The sequence below is a fragment of the Otolemur garnettii genome, unplaced genomic scaffold (genome assembly GCF_000181295.1).
Source record: "Otolemur garnettii isolate 467f Iridium unplaced genomic scaffold, OtoGar3 scaffold00120, whole genome shotgun sequence".
Classification (NCBI taxonomy): domain Eukaryota; kingdom Metazoa; phylum Chordata; class Mammalia; order Primates; family Galagidae; genus Otolemur; species Otolemur garnettii.
In genome coordinates this window covers 2404338-2418304 of record NW_003852515.1, presented here as the reverse complement: position 1 = coordinate 2418304, position 13967 = coordinate 2404338, and the positions used below count along the sequence as shown (strand labels likewise).

At 36.2% G+C, this 13967-nt stretch overlaps 1 protein-coding gene and 1 pseudogene across 3 annotated transcripts in view; one reads left to right on the top strand and one right to left on the bottom strand.

The window, feature by feature from the left end:
* KATNAL1 (katanin catalytic subunit A1 like 1) overlaps positions 1-13967 on the bottom strand; it is a 130837-nt gene that overhangs the window by 90150 nt on the left and 26720 nt on the right. For 2 of the 3 annotated variants that reach the window (XM_023517752.1, XM_003797607.3), the window contains exons 2-3: positions 4460-4654; positions 1561-1721 (exon numbers count right to left, since the gene is read on the bottom strand). In XM_023517752.1, coding sequence (XP_023373520.1) covers positions 1561-1721; positions 4460-4621 — 323 coding nt within the window. In that variant the 5' untranslated portion in view covers positions 4622-4654. Of the gene's footprint in view, positions 1-1560; positions 1722-4459; positions 4655-7008; positions 8230-13967 lie in introns of those variants that run through there. The other variant, XM_023517751.1, reaches the window with a different exon arrangement.
* LOC111727733 lies at positions 3565-3658 on the top strand (annotated as a pseudogene).

The window sequence follows — 13967 nt, the reverse complement described above, 5'->3', positions numbered from 1 at the left end:
TCTGAGTCATGAACATTAGAGTTATTAACTGTGGACACTACTTTTAGAAATAAATCAGTGTTCTAGCAATACTAAACATATATTCCTATATTTAAAGTTATTGTCAGCTTATAGTTTTAAATTAGAAGTATATTTCAGAATAACTTTCAGTAAAAAAATAAGGTATTTCATTATACATGAAGACAGAAAATTTTCAAGTTCTAATAAATGATAATGCCATTTTTTTTTTCAGTCTTTACTTTGGAAATTACATGATAACAATCCTACAACTCTTGAAACACTAGCTTTTGGGGGTAAGAGTCACCTTAGTCCCAAAATATCTGAAGGTGGTTATATCAGTGGAAAAAACATTGCTACAGACCTTAAAAAAAATCCTTATCTAGTGTTTTTGCAGTGAAATCACAAAATTACCTACAACCCAGTAGAAAAAAATAAGGAATAAATTAACCACTTTTCACAATTTGTAAAATGTTTTTAGAAAACTTCAAGAAATCAATAAGTTAAACTAATGATCATCGCTACCAACCAAAGGAAAACTTATGTTCCATGGTCCAACACTCTGGTCACAATATCACTTTCACAATAAAGTGGACAAAAAGCCAGAAAGACCAACTCTCAGATACTAGTCTAGCCTAACTTACAAGTCAGGATCTCTCAGGCTTCAGCTTCCTCACTTGTTAAATTAATGGAATTATTCATTCAATGTTGGCTGAAGGCCTACCATGTGCCAACCCCTGTGCTAGCAATGGACATTTTTATTTTTGTTTTAGTAAAACCATGATCTTTTTTTCCTTGCAAAGCTCCTAATCTTGCGAAAAGATGAATAAATGTAACATGATAACTACTGTGAACAAACTGCTATGCCTGGGAAAATCACAAAAGGCTGATAGTTTTTAAAGCTGAGACTTGTACAATGAATATGAGTTGCTTAGTTAGAGATAGAGATGATGGGTATTCCCTGCAGAAGAACAGACCGCATGGACAAGACAAAAAAAGCAAAAAGAAAGAGGTTTAATGTAGATGGTGCACAGGCTGGGTGTCAGAGAAAACCAATGGGAGGTAAACTTTGAGCCTTAGAGGCCTCATTAGTAACTTGAGTTTTAAGCAACAAGCCACTTAAATACTACTGGTAAGGTTCCTTCTACACTAAGGCTCTGAAAATTGGCTGTAGGCCCAAGAAGGCAAATATGATTTCTCTACCATCTCATTTGAAGTTTTTAAGAGTCTCTTCAAGCAAAAAACAAACAAACAAAAAACTACTATCCAAGTTTTGATGCCGATACCATGAAACCTAAGAAAACTCTCTCAATTGATAAATTTTGTGACTAACGGGCTCCTATTATTACTATAGTTAACTACCATTCAAAAAACAAGATATAGGACAAGTGCTTTACTTCTGCTTTTTACCAAATACAAACTATAGACCTAGAAGTGTGAAAATTAAAAACATATTAAATTTATATGCCCTCAAAAATATTTTTCGTACTTTGTTCAATTCAAGCTCTACTCTGAATACCAGTAAACTGGAAGTACCAAAAGGGAATATAAAGTCCCATTTACCTGTGTTCTGCAGGAACAGGGGGTGGCCAGACAGCAGGATCTCTAACTGGTTCATCTTGACAGGACACAGGGAAATCTGGGGGCTTGTCGATTTTAAAACTTTCTAAAGTGCTGACAATACTTTTAACTTGTTCATATTCTTCCAACAATTCCTGCCGAACCTTAAAAAAAAATTAACTTTTATGCTAGAAACTGTTAACACATTTTATAAATTATAATAAAAGATTCTTATACAGTATAAATAATAAATTGCTATATAATGCAAGTTTTCTTAATGCCATTCAAAAAATGTAAAAATGAATCATTAAAATATACTCAAAAACACAAAGAATTATTTAAAATAAGGTAGAGAAAAGAGCAGAAATTAGTTAGAAAAAGATATAATTATATACCCCTTTTAATAAGCAAAGTCGTTATATATTTTTCATAATGAAACTATTTCCACCAAAAATGTGATCATCATTAACACAATTTGAAACAAGCTACTAAATTGGTAACAAGTTAACCATTTCCAGAAATCTAAAATGCTGTGCTAAATCCTAATGATATACTGTATTTATAAATAGATTCCAAAAAATTTCACCAGCATTTCCTATCCCCAATATTGATAAATATAAAATGCCTGTGACAAGTATCTAAAAGCCAGAAACAGTGTAACAGTATGAATTACACACTTCCAGCTTTTTTTGGTTTTTTTTAGAGACAGAGTCTCACCGTATCACCCTTGGTAGAGTGTGGTGGAGTCACAGCTCATAGCAACCTCCAACTCTTGGGCTTAGGTAATTCTCTTGCCTCAGCCTCCCACGTAGCTGGGACTACAGGTGCCTGCCACAATGTTTGGCCAGGGTCAGTTCAAAAGTACCACCCTCAGTATATGGAGCCAGCGCCCTACCCACTAAGCCACAGGCGCCACCCACACTTCCAATTTTTATTTCAATTCTGCTCTCCATAAAATCTGAATTCTTTTGGCCTTATTTAAATCTTTCATGTCCTGTGCAAAGTTTATTTTGAATTCAAAAGCAGTATTTTTTTAATATTTAAAATATTTAACTGAGTACCTACTAGAGAATTTTTATGTTTTCAAACTCTGAGCTCAAACTAGTTTTCAAAAGCGAACAGATAAAGACTAAAAATTACATTTACAAATTCATTTTAACTATTCTAATTTTTTTTTTTTTTTGCAGTTTTTGGCCGGGGCTAGGCTTGAACCCACCACACCAGCTATATGAGACCCATGCCCTACTCCTTGAGCCACATGCTTTGCCTTATTCTAATGTTTTTTAACTAGAAATTACATTTTACTATAAGGCAAAGCAAAAGAAACTTTCCTTTAATCTTGAATACTATACTAAGAGGGAACATACAAAAGAGCTACAGAACCAGAGAAAAATCTGAGTAAAGTAAGCCGGGCATTGTGGTGGGCGCCTTTCATCCCAGCTATCTGGGAGGCTGAGGCAAGAGAATCTCTTGAGCCCAAGACTTTGAGGTTGCTGTGAGCTATGATGTCAGAGCACTCTACTGAGGGCAACAAAGTGAGACTCTGTCTCAAAAACAAAAAAAGAATTCAATTGTTAATACACATATTATATATAATATGTGATACTAAGAGAACTGTAATTTCAGAACCCAATGGAAAGAACACAGTAGAAACATCTGAATAGAAACTGTCACTATTTAACACACACAACTAAGACCATGTCAAAAATATTCCATAATAGATTAATAAACTACCTTGCCTGTGGCTAGTAGGAAGGATAGCAGAAAACAACTCAAATTTCAGCCTGAGGAAATATATTGCTGTCACTCATCATAATTTGGTAACACTTAAATCAGAAAATAAGCTAGATCTACCCTCAAAATTTAGTAAAACATCAATTTCTAACTAGTGGAAAATTAGAAGAAACACTTGAAAGGCATTAGTACATAAAATGAAAACTTCAAAGAAATGCTTGACTTTGTACTTTTTATTTTAAAAATATTTTAAGTTTTAACAATAAGTGGAGAGTGCTTGCTTTGGCAACATATATGATAAAATTGGTACAATACAAAGAAGATTAGCCAGGGTGACACACAAACTTATGAAGTGTTCCATATGTTCTGACTTAAAGTTTTCTAAAAAGTATGGCATAGTGTTTTAGCATAACAGGTAAAAAACACAAACTTAATTAATGAGCCCTTGTAAAAGAAAGCCAACTTTGTTTAAACTTTAGTGAAGATGGATGGTTTTATTTAATCATTTTGTTAAAGAAATACATATTATTTTGATTAGTAGTACTCGTAAAAAAATTCTTTTAACGTTACAAAGAATTAGGAACTAGGACACCACAGCAAGAACTGATAGAAGATACTGATCAATTAAAATATTAAATTAAAATTAAATTTAAAAAATAGTTAAGATGGGTAATTATAATTCAAGTGTTTATTAAGTATACTATTAAATAATCAAGTTGTATAGTGAAAAGACAGTAAACATTTTAATTTTTATCATGTTATCTATTTGCATTTGTAAGGAGTCTTTCAAAAGATGAGGAAACTTTCTAAAGGAAAAGTTTGATGAAATAAGACAAAATTACATATAAAAATGAAAAGGGGAGAGGGCAAGTAGAAATACCTTATTTTGAAAATTTGAAGTCATATATAATTAACTGATTGGGGAAAGAATTAAAAGTGGATTCAACTAGAATTGAATATCTTCAAAATATACCTCAAGAAATATGTAATCAAAAATAAAATAATAATCAGATATTAGAAAACTGTTCAGAGTACATTTTAAATATGTTTCACTATTCAGAAAAACAAGAATTTTTCAAGATGTCTTAAACTAATTTTCTAATTCTAATCTCTCAAGTGTAATAGAATGCTGTCACCCTCATTCATTAATACTTCAACATTTTCTCACCTGTTGCCATTTGCCTTTGACAGCTGGATCTCTGACTGACTGGCAGTGTCTCTGAATCTGCTGTATCACCCCTTGGTAGTAAACCATCGATGAGTCATAATTTCCAAGAAGTGCATATTCTCTTCCTTTCTTTGCATTGTCACAAATCTCAGCCAAATTCATCCTTTGCTTATGCTTTCAAACTCTTTCGGAGACCTAAACATAAAATATAATGACTTTTTAAAAGTTTTCAGCACAAACTTTAAAGCATTTTTTATTACTTAAACATCTACTTAAGGGGACTGGGCAAGGTGGCTCATGTCTGTAATCCTAGTAGAGTTCTGGGAAGCCCAGGTGAGTAAATCGCTGGAGTTCAGGAGACCAGCCTGAACAAGAGTAAGACCCTGTCTCCACTAAAAATAGAAAAAATTAGCCAGGTGTTATGGTGGACACTTACAGTCCCAGCTACTCAGGAGGCTAAGCCAAGAGGATCACTTGAACCCAAGTGTTTGAGGTTGCCATAAGTAGGATGCCACAGCACTCTACCCAGGGCACTCTACCTCTGTCTCAAAAATAAATAAATAAATAAATAAATAAATAAATAAAATAAAATATCTACTTAAAGCTACTTTGAAAGTGAAAATAATTACCTTTCATGCAAGATTATCAGAATACATCTTAAATACTGAACAACACTTCCAATTTGGGACATACAAAGGTGATCACAATAGAACAACGAAGGAAGTGATAGGGAGAAAAGTTAAGAAGCTCTGAACTATTGACATATACTTGTTTACAAGTATATAAATCGGACAATATATGTCTTCCTCATTTATTCATAATTACCACAAGCAGCATATCATAGCAAAGATAGCCTTGCTTTGTTTTATTCAATTTATTTTGACAACATAGAAATAAATATACAAACTTCACATAAATAAGTGAATGTTGGCTCGGTGCCTGTGGCTCAAGTGGCTAAGGCACCAGCCACATACATCTAAGGTGGTAGGTTCAAATCCAGCCCAGGCCCGCCAAACAACAATGATGGCTGCAACCAAAAAATAGCCAGGCATTGTGGCAGGTGGCTGTGGTCCCAGCTACTTGGGAGGCTGAGGCAGGAGACTTGCTTGAGCCCAGGAGTTGGAGGTTGCTGTGAGCTGTGATGCCACAGTACTCTACCCAGGGGGACAGCTTGAGGCTCTATCTCAAAAAAATAAATAAAAATAAGTGAATGTTATATTTCCATTAATGTTAGTTAAAATAGAAATTAGTTCTCACTAAGACATTTGGCCACAAGAATAAAAAGCTATACTTGAAAGACCGACCTTAGTTTATAGACACAGCCAGCCTATATCTGCCCATGCATTGTTTATATGCACTTAGTGGCCTCAGAAACTTAAATTAAATCTACGTTTAAAAAAACTATCTGAACTCTTTTTGCTCTTCAGTGTGCAATCTTCTATGATCCTGCTATTCTCTATGGCTTTTTGACTGCACAAATAACTATCACTCATCTTTTTCTATGAGATACTAATTAGAATATCTTCTATACCTCTGGTTTGCATCAAAGCCCTCCGGTATAGTAACTGTTTGTTCTGGGCTTTCCAAAAGTTGCCTAGATCATCCAAAGCTTCTATACAAAAACATGTTTCTCTCAAGACTACAAAGAATAGGAAGTCCAGAGATATAGAAGAATGATAGCCTGGAAATTGCCTTATCTTATTTCCTAGAACAGAAAACCAATGAATACACACAGTAGAGAAAATCAAAATACTTCCCTATGCTTTCCTAAGTGAATCAAACTTTGATTTGGGGAGCTTGACTTTCTCTTTCTCTCATTTATCTACTGTTCAGAAGTTCAAAAATTCCTCCCCCAAATCAAATTTAACTAGTTCTAGGCATTTCAACTGACTTCAGCATGTTCTTAAAAAGAAAGCTATTTCTTTATGACTTTTATCATATTATTTGGCGCTTATTCCATCCAGTATAGGTTCCTAGAAGGTAGAGTTATGTTACTTGAGAATCACACTGGAGCAAATAGCATGCTACTTTCACACCATTACAAATTTCAATGGTAAGCAGATCTATCCAGAGTGCAGGACAACCACAGAAAGTCTCTTCTTCAAATTTAGAGTGCTAACATAAAACAGTAAGGTCTTATTACAATGTATAAACTGCAATTAATAAATCCAGTAGAAACAAAGCTGCTCCATTAATTACTTCCTTTTAAAGTCATTGTGGAAAAAGTAGGGGCAAGGCAAAATAAATAAACAAAATAAAATCACTGTGACACTAGAGTATTAATTCTGCTAATGAGCAGGAGTACACAAGTATGAAGGATAAAAAATATCTTTTCTTATGAAGGACCAATCAGTAAATAGTTTAGATTTTGAGGACTAACAAGGAAAATTGAGGCTATTATCAAAGAACTTAAATAATGAGACAAAAATTTCCACAATCTTTGTTAGAAAAATTCAAAATACAGTAATAACAATAGGATACAACTTTCTGTCAGACAGGTCAACTAACGAGAAGAATGGAACTCTTTGGGGGGATAATATTTCACTTACTTGGGATTCAAAGTGCTCTTTATCATCAACATCAATTGCAAATGTTCATATGTTATAAGTGCTGATCTTCAAGAAGAGTTTACTTTTTTCATCCTTGAAAATGTCTTTTTTCAAAAAATACCACACAGTTACTACCACACACTGATATAAAATTATAAGGATATGATTTCAATTAAACATATTCATTGTTTGGAAGGCAATGAAAGAATTTTTTCCTCTTTTTAGTTTTTGCCTTTTAGCATGACATTACATTATAGATTAATCACTCCAATTAAAAATGCCTCAACTGCAGTTAAATGGATTTTATAATATGAAATTTTCCTTTGCGCTTGCATCAAAGTCTGAAAAATGCTGCTGAAACTGTAGTTTGAGCTCAAAAATATATCCACTGAAACTCTAGGGGGGAATGGAAACCTCATTTCTTTGTTTTAATTTTGACAGCATGGAAAGCTATATAAAATGACTTGTATTACTTGTGATTCAAACATAAGTTGTCATCAAAATAATTTTATTGCAGTTTTAGTTTTGATATAAGCACTATTTTGTCCTGCAATTTTAGGTTGAATTCATTAAGAAACATTATCAAGTCTCCAATAAAAGCTGATTTCCAAAGCCATTCAGTTTAATAATAGCAGTTGAAAGCAGTTCCTCCCTTTCAGAAAAATTTCGATCTCAGCCCTAACTCTCAAAAGTCTGCAATAAAACCTTACCACTACTGAGCAATCAAACTGCTCTACAGTAGGGCAAGTAAGGATATTCAGCTTCTATAGCTGACAAAAAATTCATAAAACTGACAATGGCTAAGTCAACTAGAGCAAATGTTGACACTGCTGGTTCCATATTACACGACAGATTCAAATTTTTCTCTAAAATACCTGCTAAAAAATAAAATAATAAATGACCACAGACTTTAAACATCTCAAATTTTCATAGTTTTATACATTTGTCCACCTGAGCATTTTTCCGTTCTACACAGATTTTTACCATCATCAGTTATAACACATCTTAGTAAACAGCACTTCAGGTTGTATAGAAATAGTGTTTTCTTAACTTTTTGAAAATACCTTGTCTATAGTTATTCTACACACTATTCATTAAGACTAATTCCTCAATAACTTCAAAGTCAGCAATGATTTCTCAAATAAACAACAACCGTGCAGTATTAGTAACATCTGTCAACTCATCAAGAGTCAAAGGAAACCACTTTGCCTTGGTGTTTTTTTTTTTGTTTTTTTTTTTTTTTTTTTTTTTTTGAGACAGAGTCTCACTATGTCACTCTCAGTAGAGTGCCCTGGCATCACAGCTCACAGCAACCTCAAATTCTTGGCCTTCAGCAATTCCCTTGCCTCAGCCTCCCAAGTAGCTGGGACTACAGGCACCCACCACAATGCCCAGCTATTTGTTGTAGTTGTAGTTGTCACTGTTGTTTGGCGGGCACAGGCTGGATTCGAACCCTCCAGCTCCAGTGCATGTGGCCAGCACCCTAGCTGCTGAACTACAGGCCTCGAGCCCATTTGCCTTGTTTTTTAATTGATTATTGATGTTCTAAACTCTTCAAATAACTGTTCTTGCCAAAAGGCTCACAGTCTTAATCAAGTTTACTTTCTTCAGACACAATTCTGTGCCTGCTGTAATCAAACACAATTTAGGTAAATTACTTCCGTGCTTGGATAACAAATGGGCCATTTGGAAATTTACTCTGCGTGCAGCCTCATTTTCATTTTTTAATTTCATGGAAAATTCTACTGAAATAAGATATTCCCTTTTAAATTTTCTAACTTTCTCACCATTACTTCCTTGGAGTTGGGAATACTGTGATGAGTACTTACTCTGGTAACATCACTGTATACTGTACTTTAACACAAATACAGAATCATGATATAATAAATACAAGGCTTTGTCATATAATGCAATAAACACTCGACTGTGCTTTGAAAGTATAACATTACAAGTCTATATTTTTGTCACAATTTCTTATTTTTACATGAGGATTAACTGATAAAAAATAAAGTAAAATATCACAGCGCAGTGACACACACAACACTTAAAATACTGACTACAGTTCACCAAACAGCAGTACAAAGTCATGAGAAAGTTATATGGTCTCTGTTACAACCCCTCAACTCTGCCATACTAGCACAAAAGTAGCCATATGCAATATGTAAACCATTATGTATAATTATGTTCCAACCTTATTGACGGACACTAAACTCTGAATTTCATTTAATTTCCACATATTATAAAATAATACTTTGATATGGCTGATTTTTTTCAACCATTCAAAAATACAATAATCACTTCTATTTAATAGACCACTCAAGAACAAGTAGTGGGCTGGATTTGGCCCCTGGATTATAGTTTGCCTATTTCTGCTTTCAGCTTTTATTTTAACGATTTTGCAGGGGGCAAATTAAAACCAAAAGGAGCATAAGAAAGAACATACTAAAGTTAAAGGACAAAATCAATGAAATAGAAAACAGAAAAACAAAAGGAATTTATAATGTAGCCAAAAGCAGGTTCTAAAGAAAGATCACTAAAATAAATAAACCTCTAATAAATTGATCAGGGACCTCACCTAATGTGCATGATGCAATGGTACATTTCAAAAATATTAAGAAATAAGTATAATTGGATGGAAGTGTTACTCAGTTCAATCTAAGTATTTCACATTGTATATCAAAACAGTACCCTGAACCCCATAAATGCATCAATGTACAAAGTTATGATTTAATAAAAAATTTTTAAAAAAAGAAAATTGACCAGAATAGGAAGGAAAAAGCCAAAGTCAGAAACGAAGAAGGGCAATTACTGTAAACCTTAGAGATCTAAAAGGCAAAAGAGACTTAATGAAATGGACAAATTCTATGATGGTCATAGTACACCAAAGCTTACTTAAGAAGAAATAGCGTAGTTAAGCTGAACAGTCCCATATCAATGAATGGAATTGAACTTGTAATTTAAAACTTTACCCCCTCACACACACACAAAGTGCTCCAGACCCAAATGATCACCAATGAATTCTACCAAGTATTTAAGGAAGAAATAAAACCAATTCTATACAAACTCTCAGAAAATAGAAGTAGAAGCATTTCCAACTCATTTTAAGCCCAGCATTAGCCTGATACCAAAACTAGGCAAAGACCTTATAAGAAAAATATATACCAACATCCCTCTGAACATAGACACAAAAATCTTTAAATTTTAGCTAATAAAATCCAGTAATATGTATAAAGGATAATGCATTATAACCCAGTGAGGTATATCCCAAGAATTCAGGATGGTTTACACTTAAAAACCAATCACTATAATTTTAATAGAAATGAAATATCACAAGATCATCTTAATAAAGAGAAAGCATCTGAAAAAATTCAACACAATTCATAAGAATGCTTTGCTAACTAACAATAACATATAATTCCCTCAACCTAGTATTGAACATCTATAAAATACCTATAGCTAGCATCGTATTTATTGCTTTCCCCCTAAGATAAGGTGACCAGACGTCCTGCTGTTGGCGGGACAGTCCTGATTTTTAACAATTTGTCCCGTGTCCCACAGCATTTTTAAAAAATCTCGATTTTTGGAAAGAATGCATAACAAGCTAGGGAACAGTGGGAGAATGGGAAGGGAATATACAGTTTTCGGCTGCTGAAAAGGTTAATGTAACTCCATTTGGGAATGAAGAGGTTAATGTAACTTCATTTGGAAATAAAAAGGTTAATGTAAACTCCCTACTCCCCTCCTGGGCAAAATATCAGAAGGAGACTGGCTCCCTCCCTTGCTTCTAGGCAAGGACAATTAGCTCAGAAGGTGCCAAACTGTCTGGAACAAACAAGTAGCCACCCCCAGTAAGGTGACCAGACGTTCAGCTTTTGGCGGGACAGTCCAGATTTTTAACAAATTGTCCTGCGTCCTACGGCATTTTAAAAAAGCCCCGATTTTTGGAAAGAATGCATGACAAGCTAGGGAACACAGGAGAACAGGAAGGGGATATACAGTTTTCAGCTGCCATGTGGCTATATCACCAGGATATGTGTTTTCTTTTATTTTTGTTAATTTTATAATGGGGGGGGGGCGAAGCCAAGATGGCAGGCTGCAGCCAGCTTTTTACAGAAGCTCCAGTCCAGAAGAAGGCTTAAAGGACAGAAGCTTAGCAAGGGAGCTGAGGGTTTGGAGCAGAGCCAAGAGAGAAGACTGAAGAGCACACTTTAACCTTCCTGAGGTGAGCTGCGACCCCAAAAATACAATCAAAAGGTACAAAATCCACCACCAAGCAGAAGGGAATCCCCTCCCCCTACAAGAAGGACTTGCAGTTTACGCCACGCAAACAAGCAAGCAGAGTTCAAATATCCTCCCACTCTAACCCACGGGAGAGACCCCCTAAAAACTGGACCTCCTACCACTGCTGGTGTGCCATGGCACCCTCCTGCCAGGCATAAAACTGTAAAACTGTAAAACTGTAAAACTGTATAAAACTGTATATATTCCCCACCTGCAACATTGAACTCCGAGGACTCCATCCTCCTCCCTCACCCCGAGGTCTGGAGGTTTGTTACCTATGTAGTCCAGATTCTTGGGCATCTCCGTGAGAGAAGTGGAGGAGGAAAGGGCTGGTGCTGCTCTGTGCTGACTGTGGCACAGGAGTGAGGAGAAGAAAGTTGGCTTGGAGGAAGCCATACAGCAACAGTGGCATCCTGAGCTGTGAACTGACGCCATTCCAGATAGGCGAGCCCCGTCTCTCTGTGCAACCAGAGGTTCCAGAGAGCAACCACAGGCAGAACAGACTTGGTAACTTTCATAAGTAAAGAGACCATTAGCACCAGCCCTCAGGGAAATATAGCTGAGACAAAGACAGTGGGCGGGCAAAGGCTGGAATTGACACCTGAGTGTAAACTCTAATTACTTGCTGCCAAGAGCTGAGTTCCTCATCAACTCTAGCAGCCTCTGATTTGCAGAGGAATTCAGCCAGGACAGAAGGCGAGGGGCTGGAATTGAGAGAACTTTCACAGTCTAATTTAAACACGCAAGGCCCCCCTGCCGGACTCAGATTTCCGGGCAGTTGCCTACTGGAGTGCATAGGGTCACAGACCTGGGGGATTACGAGTGACTGGGTGCAAGGTAGGGAAGGAGGTATTAACCTTCTCAGACTAACCCATTTGCTGGGTGGGTCCCTTTGCCCTCACGGAGCCCTGGAGCAAGTTATATCCGAGCTGCGAGCAGACCCCTCTTATCTAGCTGCCAGAGACATTTGAACTTTTCCACCTGAAACTGGTGCTGACTAGGACAACTGATTTGGACCCCTGAAACCAGGAAGACAACACAGGGGCACCCTGGGTATATGGTTGAGGGAAGGTTTGATTTTCCTTGTCCAATTGTTGTTGGGGGGGGGGTGCAACTTAATTGCTGGTATTTCTCCATAGCAGAGAATTCAACCAAGAGTAACTGAATCACTAGGGTAGGACAGAGACCAGTTGAAAATAAGACAGAGCCACTTAGCCCCACCACACCAAGCAGGTCCCCAGTCTCTCAGGCCGTAACACCGTATGGGTCCTTGACAAACCTCAAGGGGAAAAGCCAAATGGGGTAAAATAATCATGGGACAGAATCAACAGGAAAGCTCTGATAACATGAATAACCAGAGTAGATCAACCCCCCCACAAGAAAGGATGCGGCTGGTAATATGAATAACTGGAGTAGGTCAACCCCTCCAAGAAAGGATGTGGCAGACGAAACTGAAGATCCCCTATGTAAACAGATAGCTGAGATGTCAGAAACTGAATTCAGAATTTGGATTGCAAATAAGATTAATAGAATAGAGGCAAAGATAGAACTAGAAATTCAAGGAACATTCCAAAAGTTCACTCAAGAATTCAATGAATTCAAAGACAAAACCACCAAAGATTTTGAAACATTAAGGCAAGAAACTGCAGCCCTCAAAGATCTGAAAAATATGGTGGAATCTCTTGGTAACAGAGTGCAGGAGGCAGAAGAAAGGAGCTCAGATGTAGAAGACAAAGCTTCTGAATATGTCCAAACGTCCACAGAGAATCAGAAATGGAAAGCAAAAACAGACCATTCTCTCAGAAAGCTCTGTAATAATTCAAAGAAAACTAATATTCGCCTTATAGGAATCCCTGAAGGTGACAAAGTTGCTTCACAAAACACAGAGGCTCTTCTTTATGGAAATTATGAAAGAGAACTTTCCAGATATGTCAAGAGACCCTGAAATCCAGATTGCAGACAGCTTCACAACCCCAGCATGACTCAACCTGAATAAAACATCCCCCAGACACATCATAATTAACTTCACTAAAGTTAATATGAAAGAGAAAATCTTGAAAGCAGCGAGACGTAAGAAACCCATAACCTACAAGGGGAAGAATATTAGAATAACTGCAGATCTCTCTGCCAAAACCTTTCAGGCAAGAAGAGGATGGTCATCAACATTTAATCTCTTAAAACAAAATAACTTTCAGCCCAGGATCCTGTATCCAGCTAAAGTGAGTTTCGTTTATGATGGGGTAATTAAATACTTTAATGACATCCATGTGTTCAAGAAATTTGCCATAACTAAACCAGCTCTCCAGAATATTCTCAGACCTATTCTCCATAATGACCACTGCAAACCTCCACCACAAAAGTAAACTAACTCAGCAACTATTGATCAAACTCCAACTTCTACAGTGGCAAAAGGATTAAAAACGCCCACTGGACTTTGGAACAACTCAATACCTAAAATTTTATCAGGCTTATCAATAATTTCAATCAATGTGAATGGCTTAAATTATCCTCTAAAGAGGCACAGATTGGCTGATTGGATACAGAAACCCAGACCAGACATCTGTTGTATGAGAATCTCATCTTACCTTAAAAGACAAATATAGACTCAGGGTGAAGGGATGGTCATCTATATTCCAGGCTAATGGAAAGCAGAAAGAAGCAGGTGTTGCAATTTTATT